Consider the following 20,679-nt stretch of genomic DNA (forward strand, 5'->3'; position numbering starts at 1 on the left):
TTTTATTAGACCTGGTGCCATTTTGTATTTGTGTTATCAGTGGGCAAATTAGCAGGAGCAAATCTGAAGGAAATGGAGTTGATTACATCCTTCTCTGTAAAGCAGAGGCCTGTGCTCTGTAGTAATCTCAGACACCTCCAGGTTCAATCCGAATGTACTTCGGTGGGTTGGTTTAAGACAGAGCAGTACACGATGGTGTTTGCAGGTTTGGCACAAATTCAGAGCTAAGTGATTTGTAGCACTGAACTAATTATCAGAATAATCCTGGACTACTTAATGTAGTCCATAACTGGCTTCTATCTGAGCTAATAAACTCGAGGAAATATACTTTGCCCCTGCTTTCATGTGTATGCTATAAACTGTGAGTGTCTAGTGTGTTACTCTTTGAATTCAAGAGTTATAGGACAAAAATAGATAAAATTGTTAAGCCTTAGCTCAGATCACAGATTTGACTTAGTTGAAATGACTGAGAGGTAGTTGGACAACAAATTCATAGAAAGTTACATTAGAGGTGAGGGAACAGTTGTGTAGAGAGGTCAAGTCACTTTCCTAAGGCCACATGGCTCAAATCAGGTACCTTGACTCCCAGCCTTATTCTTTTTCTACCATATCAAATTGGTTTTGTTATAACCCTGAATCTTTGAAGTTGAATGTTAAGATAAATAATCACACATTTAAAAAAAAATGACTTATGGAGTTGGATTCAATATGTGGCTGGAGGGACCTGTACCTGGATTTTCAAAGGTTAATTTTTATATTATGAAGAGCGGGAGTTATGTTAAGTGATTAGAGTTTAGTTACTTTTTAGAACCTAGTGTCATGATCCTACTTTCTAAAAGTAGGTAGACTATAAAGATTATCAAATAATAGAAAAATAATGCTGTCATTATATTGAAATAGAATAGAAGCGATAACATGAGATATACAAAATATAAGTATAAATGAAACCAAAACTGTGTATCATCTACCAGGTGGCTGAGAAATGTCAATGATAAATAACATTGTCATCTAGATATATCTTACTAACAAAGGACATCCTTTTTTATTTTTCTTGGTCTCTGCTTTTAATGAAGGCAAAGTGAATGAATTTATGTTGAGAAGGAGCAGGTAAGGGTAACCCACCAGTGGGAGCACAGGCCTCTCTCATTCTGCTGTGTGCACCCTTCTTCTGAACTTCCATAGACATTTGGGGTTCCAAGGTACTTTTTTTTTTTTTTTTTGGCGTGAGGACCTTTGGAGCAAAACACGTTAGTTCTCTCATTATTCGTGGAGTTCAGCGTAATTCTTCACAGTATGAGGCTTTCATGGTTCCTTAGTTTCTATATCCAGCTTTTTCTTCTTCCTGCCTAAGCTACAGCACCCTCTTTTGGTTTGCCCAGAAGTCAACAGGAAGGAGATAACTTTCTGTTTGATTTTTCCAGTTTTTTTTTTTCCTTGCTTTTACGTCAAATGGCAGTCTCAGGAGCCCTCTGACTTCCTGATTAGTAATGATTTCTGGCCTTCTACTCACAGAAATTGTCACAAGTTAGATATTCTCTCTCTTCTAGGCACACAGCTCAGTCCACATGGGGTCTACATGGGGTACGGGGAAAGACACATCTGGCCTGGCCTCGCTTTTCTCACAGGCTAGTCCCTATAGCCAGTCTTCTAGGACAGGCTAAACCAACCCACTTTCAAGTTATTTTTTTACTGAGGCAAAATTCACGTAACATAAAATTAACCCTTTAAAGGCGAACAATTCCTTTAGTATGTTCACCATATTGTGTGACCATCACCTAGTTTAAAACATTTTTATCACCCCCAAATTTTTACTTTCTGAACCCCAATTTTCCTAAAGAGCTTCCTTTTGTTGATTCCCTCTATACTTTCCAGAAAGGTAACATTCTTGTTAGCGTGACAATTTAGTTTTAAAATTACCTATATCTATGTTTACATTTATATTCATAGTGAAAAGCAACCAGTAACGCTTATCAGAATGTTACCAGTGATTGCATTGAGATAGAGGGTTAACGAGTTATTTACATTTTCTTCTATTTTACATTTTTCCAAACTTCTACATTGGGCCTATATTATACTTATAAGCAGGAAATGACTTGTTAATGCAGTAGTCAGATAGGAATGTACCGATATGGGTATAAACAGACCTGTTCAGAGTAGAACAGTATTGACCTAACTAATCACAAATCTGTTTGGTCATGTTAATTAATTTATTTAACACATCAGAGGTGAGCTAGCTAATCATTAATTAGATTTTATAGTTTTATTGTTTTCACATGCTAGGAGTTTTTCCTTTAGAGTGGGATGAGAAGATGCTCTTTCCACCAGAGATATAAATGACCCATTAGAAATGAAAGCAAAAGTGAAGAAGGGGTCTACACGGGGTGCAGGGGAGACTCGAGGCGAAAGGATTTATCTCACAGTATCTCCATAATAATGAGCTATACCATTAGGCAGTAATGATTTTCCAAATAGAGAAGTATTGTTTCTTTTCGTTCTGATAGGTTGCAAAAAAGTACTTTTTAGGTAAGAGCCAAGATTCAGTATAAAAACATATTGGAATTTATAACTCAGTATCTCACTCTACTTCCAGTTTTACTTGTTTCTATTTGAAAATTACTTTATGAAACACTTTAAAGCCCAGATAACTATCTAACATAGGAGTCAGCAAACTATGGTTCACAGCCAAATCTGGCATGCTGCCTGTTGTAAATAAAGTTTTATTGGAACACAGTTGTGCTCATTTGCTTACATATTGGCTAAGGCTGCTTTCATGTTACAACAGCAGGGCTGAGTAATTGAGGCAGAGAATATATGGCCCACAAAGCTGGAAATATTCGCTCTCTGACCTTTTACAGAAAGTTTGCCAATCCCTGATTTAACACACCAAAAAGTAGTTATTCATTGCACCCATGAAACTTACCTAAGGAACATTTTCACACAGAGCCTTTAGCATCAGGAAATACGTAATTTACAGATTTTGATGGTATAATTGTTTAAATTTAGGAATTCTAACTCTTGTTTCCCCAATCATTGAAACTTCTCAAGATTTTAACTTTAAATGACAGGCTGTTTGGGCTATAAGTTTGGTTCATTTTCCTCCTTTAAATCAATAAAAACAACTAAAGAAAACACAGAGTGAAGTTCCAGAAGAATTTATATTAGGTATATTAACTACATAATTGCCTTAATATAGATAGATTGTTTCTTAAAGGGCTCACACAGAATTCAAAATGACTTTGGTCATAGAAACTTAAACTGATGCAAAGTACAAAATTCAGCTAGTCATCTGAATGTCTGTTCACTTGATTTAAAACATCCAAGTATTTGACATTGCCCGATGATAAACTATAAAACAAATACTTTTCATCTCTGTGCTTAGGGTAATGAAAACTCAGCCATAAATAATCTGAAATTGAATAGGCACAGCAGGGTTGAACAAATGATAGGTCATGTGTGGAAGAAAAAAACACCTGAAAATGAAAAGTTGGATGATTAATATAGAACTTAGATTCCAGAGTAGGAAAAGTGAACCACTCAATGTGAAATTTAAGGCTAAATTGTCCGAATGACGTCTGTCTTAAGTGGCAAAAGTCTAAACTGCCAGCATTTTGGTAACAGTTAATGATTTTTAATCTTAATATGTTTTTCTTTTCCCAAAGAGTGATTACTATGTTTACCACTTTAGATAAAGAATTACTGTATGAGTAATATAGAGGCAATTGACGCAGTCATTGAACCAGATGATTTTTTATCTTTGTGGAATTGGGGTAGATTTCTTGACACTATTTGTGACTTGAATTGCAAATAACAGGAGAAATGAAAAACCACAGTGGCCATATTTAAATCTCCATTGTGGACTTATTGACCAGTGTAGGAAAACCAGTTATAGATTGAATAGGTTTTTACTAAAAATACTTATTCTACTTTGCTTTAGAAAAATTTATCATTATTGAAAGTTTGTGCTTGTGATAGCAGACATGTGAAAAACAGGATAGGAGAGTTCATTCTGTCTTTTCGTGTATTTCAGATGTGTATAGACCCTTCCCTGTCAGTAGCTTTGGGTGATAAACCACCCCCATTGTATCTCTGTGAAGAATGCAGCCAAAGGATTGCGGGGTAGGTATCAGGGTCCTCGAAGAAAAAGAAATAGGGCAACAGTGAGAAGATAAGAACAATCAGTTGGACTTAAATTGCTTATGTTACCCACATTTCCCATTAATCTCTTGGTTTTTTAAAGGTTTACTTTGTTGGATATTTAATATATAGCAAACTTGCATTTGAAAGATTTCAGCTTTGAGCAGTTGCAATATTTCTCTCTATGTGACAAGAGAAAGCAATTCTACTTAATAAAGCAGTTCCAGTTTTCAAGTGACCCTGTTAAAAAGGCCATGGTGAAAAAGAAAACTGTGGTTTTCAAATATGACATATGATTCATATGGGTTCGCTTGGCTTGTTAGTTTCAAGAATCACACTCAGCTTTGTACAGATCATGCTATATTTTGGTTGGTTTAATTAGCATCTGGGAAGTACCATTTAAAGATAACTGAATATGATGAAATGCCTATAATTTATAATTTAGCTGGAGTGCATTAGACGTTTTAAAAGTTTATTATGATAGTGCCCTTAATTACACTTCCTTTCTGTTAAAAGCCTTTTAGCAATAGCATGCGGCTTATAAACATTTCTGTGGAAGGGTGACATTGCTAAGGAGCTCAAAAATAAATTTTGTTTTTTCTTCACAGGGACCACAGTGAATGGCTGATTGATGTTCTTCTGCCTCAAGGTATGGTTTACTTCAGAAAGAATGAATAATGAGTAATCATGACTAATGGCATAGTCGATTTGTCTCCTTTTATACTATTTTATTTTACAAAGACAGTAACTCAATTATTATATTCTATGAATATTCATTGATATGAAGCATTATATCAATGTCTTGCTTATAATATGCCCACACATTTAATAATGAGGGAAAAGGTATCATCTCTACCAAAATTAAGAGCTATCTTCTCTACCAAAATAGGTGTTGGAATTAGGATCCCCTATGACTAAAGCCCTGCTGAATTATGTGTTAAGGAATGTGCGGTGTGTATTACAGGTGCTGCCAATGATATGTTCGCAGTGCCAGGTCAGAAAGGGAATAAGGAGCATCAGCAGGAAGAACACTGAATAATGTTCTTTCCTGCCACTATTACTAGTTCTGTGTTGTTAGGGAAAATCATTTAATTGCTCTGAGACACAGTCTCCTCATCAGTAAAATGGGGATAAAGTATATCTGACTCATCTCAATGAAAAGACGAGATCGTAATGCTTGCAGTTTATTAGAATTCCAAAAGTTTGCAGATCAGGTAGATAAGGTAGCAGCTCTCTACACGTGGGGGAGCAGGTATTCCAGCCACCTAATTGGAGGCCAAAATGACCAGGGAAAGTACTGGAAAGCAAAGGAAAGATGAAAGGGGGAAGGAGCTGGGCGCATGCTGAGTACAGATCAAGCACACAGGTGGAACGTGACCTATGACTTCAGAGGCAGATAATGAAAGACTATGAAAGGCCTCATTTAAAAAGAAATGTAAAAACCTTATGCTAACATCTTTTTAAACTTAAGGCCTTTGCTTGCTGATAATTACACTGGTTCTTGATAGTCTAACTTTTAATATTAGGTCATCTCAACTTTAAGAAATAAATTCATTTAGTGAGTTCTCTCCACCTGTAAAATGGATCAGTGTTGGCCGCTATATCCTTCAAAGAGAAATTTTGAAACTTTATGTAAGAAATTTGGGCTGTGAAAAGCTCTGGGCTTATATGGGTAAAGGTAACTTTTCCCCGTTTAAATTAGGCTGCCTTATCAGTGAACTTACAGATCTCTAAGGGAGAACCCATAGTCACGTCCTAAACTACATTTTATATATCAGCTATGTTGCAGAATTTGGATCATCATCACCAGATGATATTATCTTTGGAAGAAAAGTCATTTCTAAAGTAGACAGTACTTTGACAGCCTTACTCCAACTGGTCAATCCATGAGTTAGAAAATTGCTTTCCCTTAAATAAGCACGCAGGGATTTTACACTAGTTAGTTAAGGACTGATATAAATTGATTGTTCAAGTCTAAGTAATCCAAGTTAGGAAGTCTTTTCAGTAGTTCTGTTATAGCAAATAATCTCCATGGTGAAGCTGATATATCACATCAGCTCAGTGTCATAGCATAATGGAACAACAGACATGTTGGTAGAGATGCGGCTACCATTGACAGCCTGCGTGATCCTGCGTGATCCTGAAGTCATGCTACCACGGTGGCCTCATTTTTGTTCTCTGTCAATGAGAAAGTGAGAGTAAAGTTATAATCTAAAGTCTAAGTCATATCTGAGAAGGTCGAAGTACTTGTAAGAATAGGTAAAGTATTTGTGGCATGCAGATGTTTTTAACCTCATTAAACATAAGTAGATGGTAATTTATGAGACAAGTGAGAAGTTGTTTTGGCTAAGTCTAGCGGTTGTGTGTTACTAAGCTTGTTTTCACACCCCTTCGTGGCCGCCCTTATTGAATTTGGGCTCCTTTTTTGTCGTTGTTGATATTTTGTGTACCTTCCCCTTACAGCTGAAATATCTGCTATATGTCAGAAGAAGGTAAGAGCAAACCATCTGTGTGGTGCGGCATGATTTGCTATGTTTGTATGTAAATTCATTCATTGACATCTGCCTCATTTCTGCACCATGGTATTCCAGAATGTACATGTCACTGTACTTGTGAAGGGGGAAAATAATTCCTTTAGCATGCAAGATTACTGTGTTCGAATGGTCTCTATTTCCATTTCTGCTTTTGCTCACCCATCTTATGCACAATGTATTTGGTAAGTAATCTGAAATAAAAGCATAGAACTGTAATTACAAAAAATGTTTGAATGGTAGTGTGATATGTGCAACTTAACTTTGAGAAAGGATGTATCTTATATGTATGTTAAAATTTTTTATTGTTTTGAAGTGGAGTGCAACTAGTCCAATATATATGTCAAAGTAAACCCAGACCGACTGTTTATGGAAAATATTCATTTATATGTAAGTTGAATGACACCTCTAATTTCCTTTAGCCACTTTTCATGACAATTTCCCTAAACCATTTACATCTTCTTTGCTTGTTCTAGTTGAAAAGTACAAGAGAAGGTAGTATTGTGTCATATAAAGAATTTTGGATTAGTTGGTTGAGAAAGTTGGGTTCTGGACAGCTCTATTTCCACCTACCTATGAGACCATGTACGAGTCATTTAACTTTTTGGGAACTGGTCATGAGTAGATAACTTTGGAGGGCTGCTCTAGTTATCTATTACCACATAATAAACCATCATAAAATGTAATTGCTTATAACAACAAATTTATTTGACCAAAATTCTGTGGGTTGGCAATTTGGCCTGTGCTCAACTAGGCCTCTTTTGATAAACTCCTCTGGTTTCACTCATATATTTGCCTCAGTTGGTGGGTAGGCTGGGGATTGGCTGATCCCAGATGACCTCGCTCTTCTGTCTGGGGCCTCTGTTGGGATGGCTGGAATGGTTGGGATGCCTGGGGTGTCTGGCCCTGCCCCTTTCTGTTAGGCGTCTCATCCTCCAAGAAACTAGGCCAGATTTGTTCACACAGCAGCAGGATTCTGAGAGAATGAGAGAGGAGGTTGAAAGGCCTTCGACGTCACCTCTGCTGCATTCCATTGGTCAAAGAAAGTCCCAAGGCCAGCCCGTATTCAAGGAATGGGGGACATAGACTCCTCACCTTGATGCAGCAGCAAGAATTTGTGGTCATATTTAAGCTACCACAATCCACCCTCTGGACATAATTACTTACATTCTCTCCACATACGAAATACTCCTACCACCTTCTAGTACCTCCAAAGGTCTTATCCTTTTATGGCTTCAGACTTAAAGTCCATTATCTTTTGATCTGTATCTGGTCTGGTCACTGATGAAACTCTGGGTGCAATGGTGAGATAGGGACAGGATGACAATAGACTTCTGTTCAAAGAGAGGAAGCGGAAGCAGAAGCAATCACTGGTCTATGGCGGCTCCAGCCACGAGCATGTCGGCAGTTCTTCTGTCTCCTGGGGAGAGTGAGTGTGCCTTAAATCGAATCTGGTTTTGCTTCCTGACAGTGGTTTCCTAATCACTGTTGTCCTCCTGGCTTTTTGCTGCCCTTTCTGAGACATCTTTCCTTTCTGATTAGAAATGGCCCATGTTGCAGCTGAGTAACTCTGTGTCTGCTTTCTGCTTGTAGAATCTGGGGTTCCCCAGACATGTTTTCTTGTTGAACTGTGTCTGTCCCTTTTAGTCTAAGGTGGTGGTGCTTTTGCTAGTCTGACTTTAAAACTCTGTGGATTTTCAATGGTTCTCATTGGGGTTTTGTGCCTGCAAAGCCACATCTATAATTCTTTTTAAGAGTACTTTCTATACTTTGGGCATTTCAGCCCACCCTCAAAATGATTAGAAGTCTTGTTCTAGTTGAGAGGCTCAACTGGGTATCACCTTATATCTTTTCAAAGTTTTAACAAAGGATCATATTGTCATTGAACAGACTTTTGATTTGATTTTTATCCTGAGGCTATTTCTTATTTTGAGACTCTTTTAGAAGCTGGAGAGACTAGAATGACAGTTTTATTTTTTAAACCAGCATGTGCTGGCTCTGGTGATGTACTTAACATATTTGACACCCAGAGCGGATCATTTTTTTTAACACTCCTCTCCTTTATATAATAAAATTAGTTTTGCGAATAAGCTTCAAATTAGCACATTTTTATTTCCTATTCCTTTTTTTTTATTGATTTTCAACATACATTTTATTTATTTATTTATTTATTTATTTATTTAATTTTTTTAAAAGTAAGTTTATTGAGGTAACACTGGTTAATAGAATTGTATAATTTTCAGGTGTGCATTATAATTTGACATCTGTATATTCCATTGTGTGTTTATCACCCAAAGTCCAATTTCCTTCAGCTACCATATATTTGATCCCCTTTACCCACTTCACTGCCCACCTTTAACCATCTACTTATCCCTTCTTTCCCCACCGCCTACCCTCTGGTACCATTAGTCTGCAGTCCATGTCCATGAGTCTCTGTTTGTTTGTTCTGTTCCTTTGTTGCTTTTAGGTTTATATCCCACATATAAGTGATATCATGTGATTTTCAACTTTTCCTGCCTCGCTTATTTCGCTTAGCATGATTATCTCGAGGTCCATCCATGTTGTCACAAATGGCAGTATTTCATCTCTTCTTACGGCTGAGTAATATTCCATTGTATATATGTGCCACAGCTTCTTTAGCCAATCATCTATTGTAGGACACTTCGGTTGCTTCCATGTCCTGGCCACTGTGAATAATGCTGCTATGAACATTGGTGTGCAAATATCTTTTTGGATATGGGTTTTCAAGTCTTTGGAGTAAATACTCAGTAGAGGCATTGCTGGATCATATGATAGATCAATTCTTAGTGTTTTGAGGAACCTCCATACTGTTTTTCCTAGTGGCTGTACCAGTTTGCAATTCCACCAGCAGTGTATGAAGGTCCCTTTTTCTCCACATCCTCTCCAACATTTGTTATTACTTGTTCTATTGATTATAGCTATTCTAACAGATGTGAGATGGTATCTCATTGTGGTTTTGATATGCATTTCCCTAATAGCTAGTGATGTTGAGCATCTTTTCAAATATTTGTGGCCATTTATATGTCTTCTAGGGAGGTGTCTGTTCAGGTCCTCTGCCCATTTTTTGTTTGGATCAATTGTTTTTTTGTTGTTATTGAGTCATATGAGTTCTTTGTATATTTTGTATATTAGGCCCATATCAGAGGCATTGCTTGCAAATATATTTTCCCATTTGGATGGTTGTCTCTTTACCTTGTTGACAATTTCTTTTGCTGAGCAGAAGCTTTTTAGTTTGATGTAGTCTCATTCATTTATTTTACCTTTTACTTCCCTTGTTTTTGAGATCAAATTCATAAAATCCTCTTTAAGTCCAAGGTCCTTGAGTTTAGTTCCTATGTTTTCTTCTATGCATTTTATTGTTTCAGGTGTTATTTTCAGGTCATTAATCCATTTTGAGTTAATTTTGATGTGTGGTGATAGACAACAGCCTAGTTTCATTGCTTTGCAGATGGCTTTCCAGTTTTCCCAGCACCACGTATTGGAGAGGCTTTCCTGTCTCCGCTGTATTTTTTTTTTTTTCCAAAAATTATTTGCCCATATAAATATGGGTTTACTTCTGCACTCTTGATTCTATTCCACTGGTCTGTGTGTCCGTTTGTTGCAAATACCATGCCATTTTGATCACTGTCACTTTGTAGCATAATTTGAAGTTGGACAGAGTGATGCTTCTAGCCTTGTTCCTTTTTTCTCAGGATGGCTTTGGCGATTTGGGGTCTTTTGTGCTTCCATACAAATCTGATGATTATTTCTTATTTTTTAATAAACATTGTGTTTTATATGAACGTCAATTTAGAGAATTTCCATTAAGTTCTTGATAGTTCGGAATCGTTTGAGCTTGCTTTGGGAAGTTTGTAATTTTGGTAATACGTATTCTTACAGTTGAATAGTGGATTTGAAATAAACATCAAGATTATAAAGATAAGAGATAGACCTTTATTTCTTTCAATTCTATTGTTCTGTGAGACCACTTGGGGTTATTTATTTATGCTTAAAATTCACAGCAGTGAAGGAAACAGGGCGGCTAGAGTGAACATTTGAAAACCAGGCCCAGCTGAATCTGCACTTAAGGGAAGTGTCTCTCATTTACTTGTGAAACGAATGCATATAGCTGAGTCCTTGTGGGCTGAGGGCCAACTGTGACCAACCCAATGTTATTTTGGGGCAAAGTGTTTTATTACTGATATTATTTAGAATTGACGATGCATGGTGATAAAGCAGGTTGACTTTTAGTTGGTATTTCAGATACTAGTATATGCTGTATATCCAGTTATCATATAAGAAGTCATTTGTAATATAACAGCACGAAACAACAACCATTAATTATGCTCACAGATTCTGTGAGTCAGGGATTTGGGCTGGGCTTGGGCCATTGTCTGTCTCCACCTGATGATGTTTGAGGGCTCAGTTGGGAAGACTTGACTAGCTGGGAGATGGAGTCATTTAGAGGCTTCTAGGTTAGCTGTTTTGGACTCTGGGGTGGGTGGCTTGAAGGCTGGGCCTCGGCAGCACTGTTGACTGAGATTTATACGTTGCCTCTCCATGGGGCTTGGCCATCACAGAGTTCAGAGAAGAGTGTCTTAAACAGGAAGCTTCTGAAGAGAAAACATTCCAAGAGAGATCCAGGAGGAAGCTGTATATCTTTTTATAGCCTGCCCTTGGGAGTCATATAAGTATTACTTGTGCCATACTCTCTGGGTCGAAGTAGCCACAAGGCCATCTTGATTCAAGGCATAGCTTCAAGGAGGCACATCCGAGGCACCAAACCCAAAGAGCTTCATCCGCAGCTGGACTTCGTTTCCATGAGAAGAGCTGGGACTTCCTTCCAGTCAGGAATTTGCCCGTGGGAAGAATGTAAACATCTTGTGACCAGAAAATAGGAGGGGAAATTACAGGCCTTAAACCTCAGGACTTTATTATAACAAATAATTACCCAGTAAACCTGCACCCTCATCCTATTGTTTATATAACAGTGGGGATCCCGGAGGATCAAAGACTAATTATAATCAAAGGGAAGAAGTTAAACATTAAGAATATTCTCTGATGTACACCAGCCACATGGCTGGTTGTGTGGTATTGGTTTGGTGGGTGAGCAGGAGAAACCCTTAACCAACAAAGATTCGTGTGCTTCCAGAAGGGAATTTACTGTATGAAGGAGAAAGAAAGAGCGCAAAGAAGGAAAATTACCCCACTTGGAGTAGTCAGGGCTGACCCGAACTCTGAGGAAGACTTGGGCTTCAGAGGCAGAAGAAACACACTGTATTTTAACTAAAAATTTAAAAAAATATATATATATATTAATAAAAGGAAAAAAGATTACAAAAATTTCAAACTCGCCTTTATGATCTGTTGGCTTGACTCTTATACAGAAAATGAGATTTTTCCAACCCTAATATCCAAAGCATCTTGCTAAAGTTGAAGTGGAACAAGACTTACTTTAAAACGGCTGTTCTGAGAGACATTTCAATACATCGTCCATGTTTCGATGTAGGCTTTGTGCTTGCCTTCTTCCTTCTGTTGTGGAGGGTTCTCGAATCCTCACCCATGTCTGAGTTCATAATGGCTTTGAATATTATATTCCCCTCACGGTGTTCACATCATTTTAAGCTCTGTTGAAAGACTGAAAAGCTCTCTGGACAGGGGACCCTGCGTATGTGGCGGCGGCATGTCCGACAGGCTTGGGGTGCATGTTTCTGTGGAGGTCAGCGGTGCTTCCTGACAGTGCCTGGAATGGCTTCGTGGAGGTGCCGCCTTGCTCCTCTGCCTCTGGTCAGGGCAGATCTGACAGCACTCTGGGATCTTACACTGCTCTACTTTACGCATTTCCATCACTTCATCCTTTGAGTCCCTTCTCGTAGACGATGTCAGTGGCTGATTCTGTGAATGGTTCTTGCTATGTTGCGATGTTACCGTGGTCAACCAACGTATTCTTTAGGTCTTGACAGAAAGAGCGCTGGCGGGAGTGGAAAGGCCTGGTTCTGGGCTGTCAGCTCAGCACAACTCGCTACCTGGCCTTGGACGCAGCAAAGGACAGATGAGCTGCCCAGGAAATTTGCTCTTTTAGTGGTGGATAAAATAATTTTGAAACTTTATGCTGGGGGTTAAAATTATTCTTTTCCTGCGCTGATGTGCTGTGATGTGCTCTCTCTGGATCATGTTTTAATCTGTTTTCTTCATATTTTCCTGAAAACTCTTGCAATACAGGAAATAATCCAGAAAGTCTCCCCATGCCCCATGACCGAGGCGACTTTACAGAGGGCTTTTTAACACAGTTCCACTCACATATGGAATGTTTCTACCACTTGCATTAACAGAAACCACTTCTCACTTTTATTTTTAACTATGACTGAAATCTCACTGATTAGAAATGACCTGCATTTTGGAAACTAGTGGCACTTCAGAAATGTGCTGCCATTTCCGCTGGCCCCTTCCATTTCCATTCCTCCAATTCTTAGCCAAATTTACCTCAGCGATTCATTTTAATTGATCTTTCTTTCTTTTGCCTCTAGAACTGCAGTTCCCATGTTAGAAGAGCAGTTGTCACCTGCTTTTCAGCAGGGTGCTGCGGTCGTCACGGGAACAGGCCTGTTCGGTACTGCAAAAGATGCCACTCGAATCATCACAGTAATGAGGTGGGGGCTGCCTCGGAGACCCACCTCTACCAGACCTCCCCTCCACCAATCAACACTCGAGAATGTGGCGCGGAGGAGCTCGTCTGTGCCGTGGAGGCCGTGATTAGGTAACAGGCACCTTGGCTCGAGGCCACTCTTCTTGCAACGAGTTGTGTAAATTTAATTCAGCTTCAAGTGCCCTCAGCCTAGCAGCTCGCTTTCCACAATGTTGCAATGATGATGTTTTAATTCATTCATTCATTCAAAAAAATTTCGATGAGATGGTAATTATGTGCCAGGCATGTGTTAGGCCCTCGGGAGGAAGAAGAGAATAAAATGTAGCCTCTGCCCTCCAGTTACCCATGTAGGGACTGTAAAGACAGCAGCACGCAGTTGTGATCCGGGGCGGTGAGCACAGCGACAGCACGGAGCAAGGAGTCCTAGGGGAGTGAAGTCAAGGGCACCGATCAGGGAGAGGCCGGGGGATGGCGGTGCCCAAGGCGTGACCGACAGCAGCAAAATGGGGGAGAACGCCCGATGATTCGGTGCTGGGGGAAACCGGAAGGCTGTGGAGTAAGACGGGGGCTGGTTCTGCAGGTTCCTGACTTTCTCTCCTATCACATGACAGAAAAAGGAGCTTTAGAAATGAAAATATCTAGACTTGTTCTCTTTTTGTGTACTATTCCTCGAGGCAAGATTTTTAAAAGTTAAAGAAATAATATTAGAATGTAAACGTTAAGGATAGGGACTAGGCCTTTTCTGTTTCTCTTAACCCAGTGGCTGACATGTGTAGAATTGTGATCCATATTTGTCAAATAAAACATGACAGAAAGTTTGAAAATAGAGAAAAAATCAGCCGTACTGTGATAATCATCATTTGTTTTACACATGTTCTTCTACTTTTATTCAAATGCTTGCTTTATTAATATAACTGTAATTAGTGTATCCGCAATTCTTTTTAATGACAATTTGTATTAACATTACATTAGCTCTTTTCTATGTTGTTATGTAGTTTCCATATTTATTTTTTTTAGTGGATATATAAAACACATCTAGATTATTCTTTCTACGATTAAATAGTTAGAATACTTCTGATTTTTTACTATTATAAATAACTGATCGTTACTTTGTGTATAGTGACCTTTCCTATATCCTTTTATTAGGTAGATGACCAGATAATGTTAACTGAGTCAAAGGGTATGAATATTTTAAAGGCTCTTGATTTTTACCAAACTGTATATATGAATTTATAATGCCAACAGTGCTGTATGAAATTGCTAGTTTTTGCTACACCTTTACCAACACTGGGCATTATTTTTAAAAATTGCCATTTATTTAGCAAATTGAAAAGGGAGCCTTCAGTGCTCATTTTCAGGTTTTTGAATGCCAGGCATTGACTCTTTTTCTATTGGGGTACAAGTTCCTCATGCTCTCCTTGTACCATGCGTTTGGAGTCCACATAACTTCACGTTAGAGACAGGGGAGCATTGACTTTTAACAGGACGGGTGGTGAACCAGAAAATGGTAGATTCTAATTGATCAGAAGAAATAGCCTCTTTGCACCTCAGTTTGTTCATCTTTGAAATGGGACAGAGCACAAAATAGTAAGAAAATCAAATTAGGCTTCTTGGAGTAACTGCTACCAACTTAAAAGAGAGTAGCCAGTGACGCGCGAGTCCTCATGAGGTAAATGCTCTGAATAGGTCGCAGTCTAGAACGCGTTTTCCGGTGGTCTAACCCACAGTCTGTCCTGTCCGGCAGCTTGTTGAAAGAAGCGGAGTTCCACGCTGAGCAGCGGGAGTACGAGCTGAACCGCCGGAGGCAGCTCGGTCTCTCCTCATCCCATCACTCCCTGGAGAATGCTGACTTTGATAACAAGGACGACGACAAACACGACCAGCGGCTACTCAGTCAATTTGGAATATGGTTCTTAGTAAGGAAAGAGTTAACTATTTTCTACTTCCTTACTTCTCACACAAACATGACCTTGCCGATGAGGGATTTCTTCTTTCTTTTTAAAGAAGTTAAATAGTAAATAGCGATAAATTAACCTTAGCCACAAGACTCTATAGGACAGTGGCACTCAACCCTGGGCTACACATTAGATTTATCTGGGGAGGCTTTTAAAAAATGGCAATGGACAGATTCTACTCCAGAATCTAGGGACCCTTTAAAAAGCTTTGTAGTTGATGCATACGAATAGCCAGGTGTTGGAACCTTCTGGGCCAGGCCGTAGATTGTTGGAAATGCACCTTTTGACAGGAAACAAATGGGGAAGTTGCTAGGTTATATTGTGAAGTACTGGATTCAATATGATTTACAGATCGTTCACATTCCATTGTCCATACACATAAAAATTTTCTCGAAAGTTCAGTCTCTGTGGAGCTCTTTGTGTATTTATGACAAGTCTTGCCTACAGCAAAAAAAATTAGAGGCAAACTAACGCAAGGAATTTGATTGCTATTGACTGATTCAACTGCAACACTCATTCAGTACAGATCAAGCACATAGACCCAAAGTTACAAACAAGCTGAATGTGCAAGTCCTGCAGAGAAGCAGTCTTTTGTTTTTGCCTATTAGAGACATGAATTAAGTCTCTGTAGTGATACATTTCTTTTACACTTTCACATGGTTACCTGAAAAAGTCTCTTTTTTAAACCAAATTGGATTTGATTGTGGATTTTACATGTCTTGTTCCTAGAATTTATTATCTAATGACACAACGACTACTGTTGTGAACTCTTTGAAGTCGAGGAGAGTGTTTTATTTATTTTTTTATATTTCTGAACCCTACTACACTGCTCAATTAAGTTTTATTTCAGAATGAATGAATGAATGAGTTGTTTTAAAAAGTCTGCTTATAATATGGTGAATCATGGGGTTCTAACATTTCAGAATTACTACTGATAGAAATTCTTAGCTAAATCTGATCATGTTAGAACCAAAATATACATATTAGTTTTTTCAGTGAAGATATTTATGAAATTTCACTTTGTAGACTTACTGTTCTAAAAGCATTTATCTAGCGCAGGTTATGTAATGAGTTTCTTACAGGAGAAGAGGCTTATTGCAAGGTGCAATCTTAAGGGGGAATTAGTGTTGCAATCCCTCTCTCCCTGTAGAGAGGAACACAATTTGCAAGGCAAGTGATCCTCCATCATTTAGAGACTTGTCCGTTTCAAATGGATTATCTGGGACATCTTTGTTCTTGCCGTTTTGCCTTTAAACAAACGCGTAATGATTATGTAAAGATGGCTGGATGCTGAAGCCTCGTCTCCTCTGCCTGTTTCCAGGTAAGCCTCTGCACGCCCAGTGAGAACACACCTACGGAAAGCCTGGCCCGGCTGGTGGCCATGGTGTTCCAGTGGTTTCACTCGACGGCGTATATGATGGATGATGAAGTTGGAAGTTTGGTGGAAAAACTGAAGCCTCAGTTTGTCACCAAGTGGTTGAAGACAGTGTGTGATGTGCGCTTCGATGTCATGGTCATGTGCCTTCTTCCCAAACCAATGGAATTTGCCAGGGTAAGTACAGGCCTGGAGCTTGGGCCTGGTTGGGGATTAGGGCTTGGAGAGGAGCACTGCCTTCGCCACCAGAGTGTCCTCTGTGTCTTTAGAAGAGGAACATCTCTCTCTCCACATTTTTTTTTTTTGTCAGTACAGCTAAATGCATTTAGTTTAGTAACTACATTTTAGGTGATGTCCTGCTTCGATATTGGTTTGGGATGGGGAAGAATGGCAAGACGAATGTGTGAGGTGTCTTTAAGAATTTACGGGGATATCCTTTCCAGACATTGCTGAATATTTTTTTAATTAAGGAACAGGTCTCTAGAGCTCAATCCTTTTCCGGTCTGCCGTCGTGGAATGGCTACCACGTGACTAGGGGCAGTTTCTGTAGTTTCACATGTATCCTGGAGATGAATGGGAGAAGTACCTGCCCTCCCATTGAGAATGCCAGAAAGGTGTAGGAACTGCCCAAATGCTCCTTTTTTCTCTGGCGCATAGGACAAATTTCTCTGTGCTTATTTATCCCTTTGCTTCTGCCTCAGTGGATCATTGAGTCAGACGTACAGCTGGGAAGCCCCCCTATCTCTTGACTGCAGCAGTATAATTTATGTTTAACCCAGAATCAGTTTTTGGCACCAATACATGAAATTCTTTTCAAGGTATTTTCTGAGTTTTATTTTTGTTTGTGATATTTTTGGTTTGCTTTCGATGAGGTCTTAAGGCAGTTTTCAATTTAAATGAGACATTTAAGGACAAAACAGAACACGGCCACCTAAAGGCGCAGGTTTTATCAGATATCCGGGACTCAGCGTGTTCTGTGCATTTATCACAACATCCTTCTTTCTTCTTTCTTCATTGGTGCCACCTACTGACTCGCATATGAAATTGGATTTTTGCATTTTAGAAATTACCCGTTTCCTGGCATGCTTTGACTGTGTTGATGTGTTTTCTATTATTATTTCTTTTGAAATAGTAAAGGGCTGGCGTGATCTAACTCTAGAAGATAAGAAGAAATGATTATGTTGGGAGGGAAACCTTTCCTCTTCTAGCTCCGGGCCAGTGGTCGGGGACCTGCATATAAACTGGCAACAGATCTATTAGCAAGAGAAGAGAGAGTTTATTTACACTCACATGCAGGAGTACTCTGGAGATAAGTAACTCCCTCAATATCCACAGATAAAAGGTTTTTATACCAACATCTACGGAGGTGGTGGCGGGGGTGGTGGCGGCTGAGGGAGTGGGGGAGTCTGGGGGTGCTGGCGAGTGCTTGAATGGGAAGGTATGGAAAATTCTTTTGGGCGTTTAGATGCTAACAGGACTGGGCTATGTGTCCCCATGGCAGCTGAATTCACAGGAAACTCCCTTCGGAGGGGGTTAATGGAAGCCATATATTCTGGAGGTTCTGCTTTAGTCAGATAAAGTAGCTTAGATAAGGTTTCTTCCTGCATTTTATTAAGCTCGAATGTTTCACTTTAAAATAGTCTTTATACTGACCCTGGGGTGTAAGTAGGTCTCCACATTTTTCCCATCTGTAACTTTCCTGGAAGTTTCACACACAAAAAAGAAACTAGATTGATTGACTGCTGTGGAGTGAAGATTCAGGTTAGGAACTGCAAGGTGAGAGATCTGTAAAGGAGGGAAAAAGCAGAGATTAGAACAAGGAAGCAAAAAGAAAAAGATTAATGGTTAGAGTAGGCAATAAACCTAGTTTCTGAGTCCAGAGAGCAGCCAGTCAGGAAGATTTCTAGGTGTTGCGTTCGAAACACCTTTAGGTGACGGAATGAGAACATCGGTGTCACAGTCACGGTTATGGAGCAGGTGTTTGGCGAACTTCCTGAGTGGCCTAACCTGCTGCAGAAAGAAGCCCTTTGTAGTTCATAGCAAGTGTCCTGCTTCGGCTTGCAGGGCTTTGGGACAAGACAGCCTCGTCTCAATAAGTATCTGGGCAGTCAGGATTCAGCCAGGAGGGTGAGAGGACATGTTGATTACTGACGAAATGTGAAAGACGGCAGGATCCAGTTTACAAAGAGAGGAAAAACAGCTGAAAGACAATGAACAGGACTGGACTCTGATAGCATGCAAGGGTGGGTTAGAGTTTTCCATTGAAACATAAAATCTCTCTTTCAATTACTCTGACTTGATCAAAGATAATCAAAGTAAGATTACTCTTGTTCACAAAATAAGTCTACCCTCATTAAATTAGGCCTGATTATTTATGTAAGTGCAGCAAGAATGGTAACGGATCACAGGGTGTTTTATGTTTGCTTTGCTGAAACTTTTATAAAGAATCTCAGATTGGACTTTTAAAAGCTTCTCGAGGTTAGGGTGCTAAGCCTTGTCATCATTATTTAATCTGCATTATCTACAGATGAGTGAATTTCTCTTTTTTTGAGGTCCCCCAAATATTCTAAAGTTCTTGATTCTTCCAGGAAGTGACCTTCCTTACTTGCCTGTAGGTTAAGAACCCCAAAACTTGGCTGGTTTTTCCAAGAGGGCTTTGTAACATTGGTATATGTTCAAACTTCGTTCCTTAAAATTTTCAACCTTAGTCACAGTGTCAACCTTAGTTCCTTAAAACTGTCTAGTCACATCTGATTCTCAAATGTGACATTCTCATCAAAGCTTTGGTAGCATAACAATTTTTCCCTATATGCTCTGTTACAAGGAGAACAGATCCTTATTGAACTTGTACAAATAACTATATTGCCATGAAAATAAGAATATCCAAGAAGAGCTTCTGAATTCTAGAGGGGTTACACAGGGAGAAAAAGACAAATGTTTCATTTTTATTTACAAAGGCATAATCTACTAAATTGTAAGTGATAGATCACTTAAGTTATAGATCACTTTGTATTCAGAAAATAGAACATTAAAGAACCAGCAATGTTCCAAACAAAAAAACCCATAAAAACCATCATCTTTCTTTATCAGTTCACTTAGTCCCATGTAAACTGCTTGATTTTAGGTTAGCAGTTTTTGGAACCCATCAGCTTCTTTACTAGAGTTCTGGGATCCCTACTCAGTCCAGTGATATGGTCTCATTGAGGAAAGTACATCTAGTCTATAGAAAAATTTTATAAGAGCTTATTTGAGACAAATTTTGAGGACATGCCTGGAAGCAAAATCCCAGTGGTTTGAGGAAATGCTCTGGAGAAAGGCAGTTTTGCAGCTTCTTTGATTCACTAGAATCAGAGGAGGAGATGTAAGGAGGGTTACATAAAACCCATTGGCAGTAGATGAAGGGAAGTGGAGAAAGCAAAGCAGGGGAACCTCTGAGACTGGATTAAAAACAAAACAGAGACACTTCTTTTCCATTGGTGGGTGCAGGACGGATAATAATGAATAGTTACAGCACATAGAGATTTTACGGGGGCAACAAGATAATGATGAGGGGTTCTCGTGCCCTGGCGCTGTGCTCGTGCCTTCCAGGGCTCTGGAAAAGAAAATTACTCTGACATTTCAAAGGTTTGTTATCCTAGATGCACAAAGGCAACAGACAAGGAATCACTTGAGGTTAAGATTGACCTTTCTCAAGGAAGCTACAGGCCTAGAATGTGACTATCCACCACGATCCACTTAATTAGGAATTTTTATGTTCAGGCTATCTTGTGTGATTACTTTTGGTCACCAAGTTTTTAAGGCTTGCCGTGCAGGGCTCTGCTGAGCTCGTGAAGTTTAAAATACGATCCCTTTTTTATTCATAGCCTCAGTTACTTAAGCAATGTCATCGGAAACCTGTACCGTGGATTACCTGTCATAGTCCTTTCCATGGGACTCAGAGACAGTCCCCTCTGTTGAAGATGAAGCATTCGGACTAGTAGCTGATTACAAGAACTTTCAGGAAAACATCAGAATAAAAATGATAGCTATCTGTGAATG

General features: G+C 39.1%; 1 protein-coding gene across 19 annotated transcripts in view; it reads left to right on the forward strand.

Moving 5' to 3' along the window:
* Nucleotides 1-20,679, forward strand: part of UNC79 (unc-79 homolog, NALCN channel complex subunit) — a 217,591-nt gene that overhangs the window by 80,182 nt on the left and 116,730 nt on the right. For 18 of the 19 annotated variants that reach the window (XM_016145493.2, XM_016145498.2, XM_016145484.2 and 15 more), the window contains 6 exons: nt 4,028-4,116; nt 4,743-4,783; nt 6,598-6,626; nt 13,193-13,422; nt 15,056-15,227; nt 16,588-16,818. In XM_016145493.2, the coding sequence (XP_016000979.2) occupies nt 4,028-4,116; nt 4,743-4,783; nt 6,598-6,626; nt 13,193-13,422; nt 15,056-15,227; nt 16,588-16,818 (792 nt within the window). Of the gene's footprint in view, nt 4,117-4,742; nt 4,784-6,597; nt 6,627-13,192; nt 13,423-15,055; nt 15,228-16,587; nt 16,819-20,679 lie in introns of all 19 variants that reach the window. The other variant, XM_016145500.2, reaches the window with a different exon arrangement.

Source organism: Rousettus aegyptiacus, unplaced genomic scaffold (assembly GCF_014176215.1).
Source record: "Rousettus aegyptiacus isolate mRouAeg1 unplaced genomic scaffold, mRouAeg1.p scaffold_m13_p_3, whole genome shotgun sequence".
NCBI lineage: Eukaryota > Metazoa > Chordata > Mammalia > Chiroptera > Pteropodidae > Rousettus > Rousettus aegyptiacus.